Source organism: Ruditapes philippinarum, unplaced genomic scaffold (genome assembly GCF_026571515.1).
Source record: "Ruditapes philippinarum isolate M1 unplaced genomic scaffold, ASM2657151v2 ctg1023_1_1_1_1, whole genome shotgun sequence".
Taxonomy (NCBI): domain Eukaryota; kingdom Metazoa; phylum Mollusca; class Bivalvia; order Venerida; family Veneridae; genus Ruditapes; species Ruditapes philippinarum.
Window position 1 is genome coordinate 50,061 of NW_026854204.1, and position 12,226 is coordinate 62,286.

At 33.7% G+C, this 12,226-nt stretch overlaps 2 protein-coding genes across 3 annotated transcripts in view; one reads left to right on the plus strand and one right to left on the minus strand.

Moving 5' to 3' along the window:
* Window positions 1–3,212: 3,212 nt before the first annotated feature.
* Window positions 3,213–11,462, minus strand: LOC132739418 (presenilin-associated rhomboid-like protein, mitochondrial). Its single transcript, XM_060727130.1, is given in 6 exon segments — window positions 3,213–3,667; window positions 3,669–3,888; window positions 4,571–4,715; window positions 6,264–6,395; window positions 8,499–8,685; window positions 11,357–11,462. Coding segments are annotated over 6 exon segments (1,029 nt in total). The 5' UTR covers window positions 11,404–11,462; the 3' UTR covers window positions 3,213–3,369.
* A 148-nt stretch (window positions 11,463–11,610) lies between these two features.
* LOC132739419 (conserved oligomeric Golgi complex subunit 3-like) overlaps window positions 11,611–12,226 on the plus strand; it is a 33,008-nt gene continuing 32,392 nt past the window's right edge. For both annotated transcript variants that reach the window (XM_060727131.1, XM_060727132.1), the window contains exon 1: window positions 11,611–11,811. In XM_060727131.1, the coding sequence (XP_060583114.1) occupies window positions 11,650–11,811 (162 nt within the window). In that variant the 5' untranslated portion in view covers window positions 11,611–11,649. The remainder of the gene's footprint in view (window positions 11,812–12,226) is intronic.

The following is a 12,226-nucleotide window of genomic DNA, read 5'->3' on the forward strand; positions in this document are numbered from 1 at the left end:
CGACCCTTTAACTCAGAGTTATGGCCCTTGATTAGTTATGTAGTATGCATATAGAGTAAAAATCGTTTCCGGAGTAGTTCTCTGCAACTACTGGCTGGAATTCAACGAAACTTTATGGGAATCATCAATATCAAGAGGAGATGCGCATATCGTCGGCTTGTTCCGGTCAGACACTTTAACTCAGAGTTATGGCCCTTGATTAGTTATGTAGTATGCATATAGAGTAAAAATCGTTTCCGCACTACTTCTCTGCAACTACTGGTTGGAATTCAACGAAACTTTATGGGAATCATCAATACCAAGAGGAGATGGGCATATCGTCGGCTTGTTCCGGTCAAAAACTTTAACTCAGAGTTATGGCCCTTGATTAGTTATGCAGTATGCATATGGAGTAAAAATTGTTTCCGCGCTACTTCTCTGCAACTACTGGCTGGAATTCAACGAAACTTTATGGGAACCTTCAATACCAAGAGGAGATGCGCATATCCTCGGCTTGTTCGGGTCAGACACTTTAACTCAGAGTTATGGCCCTTGATTAGTTATGCAATATGCATATGGAGTAAAAATAGTTTCCGGAGTAGTTTTCTGCAACTACTGGTTGGAATTCAACGAAACTTTATGGGAATCATCAATATCAAGAGGAGATGCGCATATCGTCGGCTTGTTCCGGTCAGACCCTTTAACTCAGAGTTATGGCCCTTGATTAGTTATGTAGTATGCATATAGAGTAAAAATTGTTTTTCGCACTACTTCTCTGCAACTACTGGCTGGAATTCAACGAAACTTTATGGGAACCTTCAATACCAAGAGGAGATGGGCATATCGTCAGCTTGTTCCGGTCAGACACTTTAACTCAGAGTTATGGCCCTTGATTAGTTATGCAGAATCCATATAGAAAAATATTTGTTTTCTCGCTACTTCTCTGCTACTACTGGCTGGAATTCAATAAAACTTTATGGGATACTAAGAGGAGATGTGCATATAGTCGCCTTGTTCCAGTCAGATACTTATAACTCAGATTTATGGCCCTTGATTAGTTATGTAGTATGCATACATCTCATTGGCATTTCCAGATTTTACTATTTAACACAAAGTTATGGCTCTGTTTATGCCCTGAATAATATATAAATAAAGCCTTATGTTTTCAGTTGTTGTGTTAATAATAACCAGTACTCGGCGGGGGATATAAATTCAACGAATTTGCTTGTTATACAAGTAAGCTTCGTGTCTGATGCTGTTCTTTCAAGGTGCTGTATGTGATAATGGACTGGTCTACCTTCCTGGAATTAGCTTGTGCTGGGGCCGTATAAACATGAATATGTCGAGATTAGGGCTCAAACCCATGATCCCCGAGTTAAGCAGTAGGCAGCATTAAAGATAGGTCGCTTCTCATCTTGTACTATTTGGCAACTCATTTCATTTATAAAATCCCTCCTAGTTACAAAGGATAATTCTGAACTAAAATCTTTATTATTAGCTTGTCTGTTTAGTAGAAAGAGTCGAGCTATTATGATTCCATGCTGCGGTAACATAGACGATAAGCAAAAACTTAACTGTTGCCTATTAGTCAAACAATTTTAAAGGTATCTATATAGAAACTTTAAATGCTTGCTGGTCATGACAAGAGACAGTTGTAAAACAAATATGAAGGCTTCATTTCTGGAGTTATGCCCCATTTTAACTTTTTTGTCAAAAGTGGTTATTTTAACAGACGTGCATTATCATTTCATTCGGTGCTCTTGTATACTTAAGTAGGGTAAAAGTCTTATTAAGTAACCCTAGTAAAGTCGCCTTTGTGGCCTTTATGTTAAGAGTAAAGCCCTTAGCTGGACATCTTTTCCTTGAGGCATAGTAAGAATACATGTATATAGAATTGTTTTACATTATTATAATTATTGAGATCATCCCATCACAAAACACTCAAAATCAGACTCCTTTTCAATGTTATGGTAAGTGAGATAAAATGTTAAAAACTGTGTTGGACAATAGGTTATACTAATCAGGAAAATTTTAGTAACTCAAAATAATCTTTCAAAGAGGAAAAAGACCGATTCACAAAACATTTTATCTTATCCTCCTGATACTAAATGAACTCAAGGGTGGGAGTTTTTTTTTACCTACGGTGCATGATTCATAATTTGAAACTTTTTATACAGCAATGATACATACTAGATATACATGTATAAGTTGTGTGCATACTAGTTCCTCAAAAAGATAAGTCGTGTTTTCCTACATATTAGTATTAGTCTGCATAAAGCATGTGACCCTTGGGAAGGGCCAAATTTAACCTCAGTCTTTTGTAGAAGACAACAAATTGATGCTACAAGTTCTAGAGTTTGTAAATTTCAAGATATGCTTATAATAAATCTACACAAACAAAATGACCCCCAAGGGTGAGGCAAATTTTTCCCTCTAGGTCATGATCCAACTCCCCCCCCCCCCCTCGAAATAAATCTAGTAACATTTTTGCCAATAAGTAATATCTTTTTATCTGTTCAAAAGATAAAAATCAGACACAAAATTTAAATATTCATACCTGACTTAGTGTGACCTTGACTTGGGAAGGTAAAAAAACCTATGCTCAAATTGTGTCAATTTGGGTAACATTTCAATTGAGTTTCAATTTTCTTCCACTCATTCAATCGATACGGGGCTGACACAAAATTGGTAACAGACGGGCACACAACCAGGTGCATAACAATATACGCTGGAATTTATTTTGGAGTATAAAAAGCAATACCAATATTATGACAAAATTTATGTCAAAATTATTTTAACATAAATACTGCAAATATCCAAACAATGCATTATCATATAATATATGTATCTCTTAAAACTTTGTATACAAGTAAAAAAGAAAAATGCAAATCTTGAATCTAGCATAATAATACATGTATAAAGGCCTCAAGTTTTAATAACAAACATCACCGATTTCTGTCAATTTATATAAATACTACACACACTTTAATTTCACTTTTCAGGCATTTTATCCATATACTTGTATAAAATACATTCTTTGATGATAATTTTTATATTATTTTCATATAAAAATATTTCATGAAAAGTGTAGAGTGAAGTTTGTCAAACTAGTAATATAGATACAAAATCATGTTTACCCAGATAATTCTATTTCTATAATTACAGTTGTTTGCTGGAGTATACAGAAGAGCCACTTGTGTTTTATTTTTATTTTTTTCCTTCTGAATTTAGTCAATTTACACCTGCGTTTTTAATTTTGCGAGACACTCGAACCCTGTATAATGCACAGCAAATCTTCTTCATGTCCATCTTCAAATATCAATATTTTGTTGTTGCTATTGTTTGGTAAATCACATTTGTTGCTGGTCTTCCTTTGTTAACATATTTTTACTATTTTTCTTTATTTCTATAAGTATGATACTTCTTTATCAGAGCCCGCTTGTAGGCATCAAAATAAGGTCTGCCATATTTAATGTAAAACAACCCGAACAAGGTGCCGCCTAAATGTCCCGCATGATCGAGAAATCTCCATCCCATCGCTAAACCAACAACGTCTAATAATATGATACCTATGAGTGCTGATTTTGCTGAGAAACTATGAGGAAAGATCTGGTCAACAAATGCAATACTGAGTCTACCGTTTGGAAATTCTACGCAAATGATCGCTATAAGAGCTAAAAGTGCTCCGAGCACCCACTGATGGTATCATTCTACCACTCATTACACGATAAATACTGCTCGTAAGTCCAGATATAGTTCCTCCCGCAAGGTACACGGCCAGCATTTGTTCTTTTCCTAAGAAATTACACACTGTTCCACTAAATGAGTAGAGAACGTACATGTTGACAAATAAATGCGTCCCTGATATGTGACTAAATGCTGATAACGTTGATCCAAGTACTGAATGTGCTGAAAAATAAACAAATGTCTATTATATAAATTATTACACAATGACTAATTATAGCCACATTTTCATGCTGAGTATAGCTATGAAAAACTTCTTTCTTTTTTTTTTTTCTTCCCAAGAAGGTATTTTATGTGAAACTGAAAAGGTAGATCAGTGAAAGGATTTGGTGTGTTGAGGTTTTAAGTCACACATGCCACTGTTAGTCTTATTTAACCTTTAAAGCTGTTAAACAGCTGAAAATAGACCTAAGGTATACCTCAATGTTTAAACCTGTGATATTCTATCTTTTTTGACAATAAATTTACATCTTGATGGTTTCTTGTTGTTGTTGTTGTTGTTTTTTAAGCACACCAACACAATGTAGGTAATATGGCGCTGAAACAGGAAAGATGATTTTGGCTAACCTTGGATGTTAAAAACTAAAAGCAACACCAGAGGTCAAAACCACCTCAGCTGATGGAGGTAAAAGATGCAGTGACTCCAGTTATTCGAACCAATTCAGTCGCCTCTTATGATCACACAGGGATAACCTGTGGCAGCAATTCTGATGCCTCAAACCCTTTAAGCCAACCCCTCAGCCACAAGGGATTATAATCTTGTATGTATTTAAAGCTTTAACTGCATCTGCAAGTTAGAGTTCAGAGATTTTAAATAAATCAATTAAAATCATTTTGAAAAGTTTACCTTTAGTTGGCAAGCATATGAAGTATCTTGACATGATAGGAAACAAAGGCTTGACTTTAAACAGCATAAATACAGCAAAATTAGCTGCTATCATCTCCCATACTAATTTTCTCCCTGGTGATAAACTGTTCCATATTGCATTTAACTGGAAAAAATAAGGTGCATCAAATGTTTAGTTTAATGAAGTTTTAACGTTGATTATACTGAAAACTGTTCACTAATTTCAATGTTTCTCAATACAACTCCAGAGGCTATTCTGCATTTTAGTTTATACAAAATTATTTAAGATCAATTGTGTATGAAGCTATAAGCTTATTGAAACACTTTCGAATCCGTTCCTGGAACCAACCAGTACTAAGCAATGAATGTAAAGTTTCTTGCTCAAGGAAACAACGGCTTGCCCCGGACAGGGTTTGAACCCACGCGGCCAGCAATCCTTAGATTACTAGTCTGCATTATTCTGCATTTGAAAGTAGTATGCATACAACATGTACCACATGCAGAAATGAGATGCTACAAAGGCTCATATCATTGATTCCTCATTGGGAGGAGGCATTAGCCTCTTTATTTTGGGAAAATTATCACTAAAATTACTTATTTGGGAAGTAGAAATTTAGATTTTAGGGAAAACAACATTATTTTAATGAAACTTTCCATTGGGAAGAGGTTTTTTATAGGCCTCTGTTCATTATAAGGTGAAAAATCACTGTTCCTTTGTTAAATCATTGGCTTTAGCTGGCTATCACTAATAAAGTAAATCTGGGGACAAAAAGGTGTGTGTTTTTTTTTTGTTTTGTGTTATGACAAAGCCAATGTCAAGTTGAGTTGAATTAGTAATATATTTCAAAAGTCGAAAAAATCAGCTATTATAATGGTGATTTATCAATAATTGATAATGAAAAATGTTTATGTTACATTTTAAATACTACCTAAATTATAAAAAGACTGCCCCACTCTTTTTAAAGAATCTAGCTTTACAAATACATTTTGAACAACATTTATAGAAATTTCCCTTTGTCACCTGGATTATTTATTATTTGTTCATAATTAGAAAAAAAAAAATAACACAATTATGGGCTAAAGCCCTCGGGTCCATTATTCATTTTGCGGGCCGATTATCACCTTCCAGCCCTACTCTGACGTGTATTAATGTTTTTAATACACTTGGTAGATCTAATAGTAGCATTTTTAAAAAAGAAAAGAAAAAAAACAACAACAACAAATAGAAATCTACTTTGAAGTTCTTTGGTTGAAATTCTTGTGTTCTGTACGGAGATGTTTACTGTTTGTGTGTTCAAAGAAGCAAGTTTTATCGGATTGAATTTGTCGTATTACTTCTTCAAATTTCAACAGTAACAAAAATGTGTTTGTACTAAATACGATGTGCTGTCAACCTACTTTCACTTTTACAGTTAACTGTTTCATAACGTAAAATATGACGTCATTGTTTCAGTTTGTGCACGTGCACATGTTCTGCGGGCTGATAACTAGTTCTCGGCCCCGGGCCGCAAACTCATAATAGGTCACGTGACACTCATAATCAGTTGAAATCATAGGCAATTTTGTTACTATATATAGTAACAAGTGTATTAATTATTATTTGTTCATAATTAGAAAAAAAAAATAACACAATTATGGCAAAACGTCAAAATATTTCATTTTAAAATGAAAAAAATAAAAGAATAAAACTTGCATTATCACGGAATCCTATCTGTTTCCCAATCTCTGACTTCATTGGGTGTATATGACTGGCAGGCTTTTTTAAAATTTCTCTCACATTTTCATATTGCCATATCGCACAACCTGTGAAGAATGCTGGAACTGCCTGCAAAATGTTGTAGTGTTATGTTATACTAATAAGAGTTACAAATGTTTCAAATCACATCCGAGAAATTTGTGCCTAGTACATAGCAGCTAATGATTCAAATGAAGAATTGCAAAATAGGACAGTATCATATATTTTTACAACACATTATACATCTGTGAATCAAATATACTTCTCTATTCATCCAGTATTTATGCCATGTGTCCCCTTGAAAATATAAAGTTTCAAAGGAAAGAAACTATCATTATTATCATTGAATAAATGATAGGCTTTTTATTTATGCAAGAACATCAGGGTTCTCGGGGACGCTTATTTCGGCGTCCCGGTACGCATGTTTATTACAGCTGGACGCTAATATTTCAGAGCAAGGATTCCACGTACGCTTAATTTTGCCTGGGGACGCATAAAAATTACCGATTGTTTACAACCACAAATACACAATTACGTCAGCGCGTGTCAGTCTATAGGTAGGCGGTCCTATGCACATCGACCCGTGAAGCGATTAGCCAATCAGCGATAACGCTTCCGATCATTATCACGCAATAGTGATCAGACTAATGTATACACGCGCTGATTACCAGATATAACACGAGGTGATAATTTTATATCTTTGATCAACAGTTGATTGGAAATTAGCAAATTTTACCGACAAAAGGATAAAATTATCGACTATTTACGCCGCCTGTTTTCTCAAATTACAAATGAGTGTAATTTTGAATGATTGTCGAATATTTTCGGCATTTTCTAGGCCAAATTTTGCTTTATTTTCATTCTTGCAAAAACTTTCTATAAGAGTATTAAGAATTTAAGATATTGTGCCGAAATGCCAGGACAACAAACCAAAGTACACATACGCTTTTCTTTGATATTTAGATTCTATCCAAAAATTGATCCCGAACATCGGCGATGTACACGTTCGCCAAAAACCCTAAAATTTCGCGAAAATTCTCAGTTTCCAAGCCAGACATGCGAATGAATTGTTCCTTTATTATTTAATCAACATTAAATCTTTAAATATCGATCTTAAATTTTCCCCCTTTTGAATATATTTGCTAAAATAATTGTCGATCGGATGGATCTGTTACACACTGTGTGAAGCTGTACACGATTTTCCTATTCATTCCGTTAAACGCTGCTTACTGGCAGTATATACATTTAGTTGTGGTTTTTACAAATATAAACTTTTTGTCTTTAGAGTGGACTTATTTAACCAGAATAAAATTTGATTTGGTATAAAAATGAAAAGAAAAAAAAACAAAAAAAAACGATTTCCATGTGTTGATGCATTATAATGAAATAATTTCATAATAAATATTAACAACAAAACAATAATTATACTATGTAGTACAGAGTTTCTTTTGAATAACTATAAACTTTGAAAGTCTCTTGAAGATTCAAAATATCAGCAATGCTATTGTGAGCATTGAATGACTATAGTATCTGTAAACATATTAATTGCGACGCGCTTTTGGACTCCAACTTTTTCAAGGTTGGGAGTCCATGGACTCCATGTTTTAAAGTCCTAGTGAGAACCCTGGAACATTTACAACCACTGCTATTTGTACATTATGTATATTTTTGTTTGTTTGTTTGTTTGATTGGGTTTTATGTCAATACGACACAGTATAGGTCATATGGCAATGTTCCAGCTTTACAGGTGGAGGAAGACCTCAGGTGCCCTTCCTTGCATTATTTCAGGCACGAACAGGCACCTGAGTAGAACCACTGACGTTCAGTAAGCTAGCTGGATAGCTTCCTCACATGAAAGAATCCAAAGTCCCTGTCGGGATTCGAACCAACAGCGGTGAGGGCAAGTGGTTTGAAGTCAACGACCTTAACCACTTGGCCACGGACGCCCCACATTAAGAATATCTTGTAAAATATGCATTATTGGATGAGCATCAGATAATAGTTTTTTTATATATGTATAGAAGACACAGACAAAACTTTGACTATCACAATTAAACATATTTTTAAGTTTCAGAGAACTGAAACTTACTGTGCTCACAGAAATCTTCATTTTAATATTTATGAGCAGCTCTCAGATATACCAAGAAACCTTAATTAACTGAGAAATTTCTGCTACCAAGAAATTAAACTTACCAAAACTGCATAAACAATATATTTCTGTAGAATTCTTGAATCTCCTTTCTGGTTTGTTGCAAACTCTTCATAATATTGATCCTTTTTTGGAGATTCCGTTTCTATTTTAGTTTCTGACTTTTTTTTGGTTCTAAAGTTTCTTACAGACTGCCTCTGTATAGTAAGTTGTGAGAACCTGGGTGATTTCCTGCAATAAACAAAAGATACATCTATATATGACGCTTTCATATGAACAGTAAGATCAACAAAGAATACCTTTTTACAGCATTGGCACAATAGTAAATTCAAGTATGGATCCAGAAATTTCAGGGGGTGCTTAAATTTGAAATAAAAGCAACCCCTTAGGCCTATTAACAGGTAGCCCTTTTACAGGGAAAAACTAAAATCTGCATGTTAAATAGTGGCTTCTGGTGCATTTCAGGTAAACATTTAATTTTTACAAAAATACATATGTCTTACAGACTTAATAAACATTCACTGACACATTTGATGTAGAGAAGGTCACTGCATGTTAATTGGGGCTTCTGATTCATTTTTCCTGGTGCATTTAAAATTTGAGTTTCTAATAAAGGGCATTAAATACTATAAGAATCTTACACCGGCTGCCGGTTCAGACTGGAATATCTAGCTCGAGGGTGACTGTTTATGGCGGTAACGAGGCTCTGCCGAAAGCTAGATATTCCCGTCTGCACCGACAGCCGGTGTTTGATTCTTTTTCTTGCATATTACATATCAATTATTTTAGGACAGAAATAACGAAAACTGACATTCTCATTACGCACTTTTTTCTAATAGTAGCGTATGAACTTACAGCTTCATTCATAACGGTTAAGTGACGTCATCCTAAGAACGAAATTCATTCATAAAAGGCGCCCAGCAATAACTTCATTTTAAGCAAGCGCCTTGTCTTACATGGGGGGTGTAAGACAGGGTTTTCTAGCACCGGTGTAAACGGTAGATAATCCTGTCTGATATGCAAGAATAATCTCTCTGTTTTGGAACTTTTAATTTACACTAAAATGAGTGATGATGTATAATGTAAACTCTAATAGAACTCTTAAAGACTTAATTTTGATTTGTTAAAATTCCACATTTATGCTTATGTCATTTTAAGTAAATCAAAAGAGTTCAAAAGTAAGGAATACTGCTGGCAAGAAAAAGCTATCACATGCCTTATTTGAGACAATATGCATATTTATCAAAGATGTTTGCCCTTTCATTTACTTTAAAAAGGCAGATTTGACACCAATGAAATGCCTTGTTCCATTATTGTAGTCATTGTAGAGTATGCCAGTTATTCATATGTGGAAAGTTTGAGTGGGCCCCACGAGGGCTGTACCATTCTTAGATAACATTATGAATAATGTGTATTGGTTAAATTGAAATGACATAAAATCAATTAAAAAATATAAGTTTAATTCTAACATGTTTAAGAAAAATCCTTAATTAGCTGGGCACTGGCATTTTGAAAATCTTGGACTGGTTCTATATTTGATTTCAGGAAGTTTTTAAAAAAATGTGATAACACATATCAGATGGTTGCTAGAAGACAAACTTGCCATAATTTTCAGTCTAATTTCTAATTTATTTTTATTTTTTGGGGGGGGGATACATAGTGGCATACAATCTATATTACCGGTATTTACAACTTGCAAATTTAATGGCAACATAAGACAAATTGTCAATAATTATTAACAATTTCTCTATCTTTTTTTAAAGCATTAAGGCTTAATTCAATCAGTTACAGATTAGAAATAAGCTATGTAAAGTATGGACAATAAGCCATGTTGTTTGGTATAAAAAGCTGAAACTTTTGCCAAATCCTGTACATAGACTTTATCACCTCATATTAAGTGGTAATTTTCATGGGGTTCTAGCACCAAATGGAGTTAATAATGGCCTGCAGGTGGATTCAATTTATGCATTACAGTATTTGACACCTTCACTCACGATGTAAACATTTAATTAATGTTTTAACTGATCTAAATAATTACCGATAATTGTTAGTTGGAAGGGGAACATAGGTTTACCAATCAAAGGATTAGTGTCACCATAGTCCATTTACTGTATATTGCTACACTGTATGGGGATCATCATAGCATTATTAGCATTCTAGAATAGATAATAATAACTTAATAATAAGATTACACAAAAATTTAAAATTTACGGCTGCAAAGTAGATTTTAGATTTTCATTTTTACCGGGACATAAATCATCTCCGGGAAACCTCGAACGCTTCAGGGCAGACACCTGATTTTTGGCATATTGTAAAAGACTGCCGAATCACACCACCTGTAGAAGTATGTTCGGATTATTGCAATAATGGTGATGACATAGTACTATTTCACTTACGTGAGAAGAAATTGACTTTTTAAAAACAACAAATAATCTTAACTTAAAACTTAAGTATGATTAGCCCAACAAATTGTGCGCTTTAGGTTTTTTTATTATATAGATGATGATCGCCCTACAAAGACGGACATCTATGAAAAATCAGATTATAAAATTGGCCGGTCTTGCAGTCGAAATATTGAGACTAAAGTAGCTATGATATGCGCAGATTATATAACAACAGTTTCTTTACTTACATGGATTTGTAACGTTTTCTAAGAATATTTTAATTTTATCCACTATAATTTACTAATGAGAAATTATTACAAATCTTGGTCTTTACTTATGAGCAGTGCTCTTAATCTTAAAAGTTTAAAACATTTTATGTTACATCATCAGATCACAAGTTTTTGAGGTCAGATTTTAGAAGGGATTAAATTGAATGAACTTGTTATGCATGTTTACCATCATAAGAAGTAACAAAAATTATATCTGAAAAATATGAAAAATAATATGAACTGATAAACCTTAGAAAAACATGAGAAATCATTGACATTCTGCTAAGGACTGCCATCTTGTACAACAGACGCTTGATCTTAAATAATCAAGCAAGCGCTTTCCCCCTAAAAAATATTTCGTTAAAATTATTTCAATCTAAATCAAGAAGCTATCAATTCCACAAGTCAGTAAATTCATATTTTTAATATTTTTTATAACCTAAATATTTATCTAGATATATTAGTGCCAATCTGATTTACCTATTGAATTGTTTTTTATTGAAGATAAATTCGTTCAAATTTATTTTCTAAAATAAAAAAACATGGCGACCACGTCACTTCCAGGTTTTGACCAGAAGAAATTACGGGAGCGTTTATCTTTATGGGACAGTCAGACGGATCCAAAAGCACCATTATCGACTCTACAAAAAGATGTCCTCATTGAACTTACAAATTTTTCAAATGACAGGCCTCTCCCTTCGAATGTATGTAATTTGTTTACTTTTTCATTTCACAAATATTGTGGGTGGGGTACGCTCTATGGTTGTGTAAGTTTAAATTATTTAAGGTGATCAAATGAAATCAAAATTTATTGTCGGTATACATATATAACATTTTACAAAACATAACCTATGTATAACTTTTGACCGACATGTGATACAGCCTTGTCCGTCGTATTTGATTTCACTATGTGGGTCCAAAGTGAAAGTAGGCCAAAATTCATTTAAGAACTAAGCTCACAATGTAAAATGATGAACAATTTGCAAATTAATATGAAAAAATCAAAGCAAAAGCGAGCTCGACTTCCTTTTACCATGAAATAATATAAAATAATGGTTCAATTTTAATTTTTACATTTTCCGTTAACTGTCATTCGGTATTTTATACACTGCTTCCGTT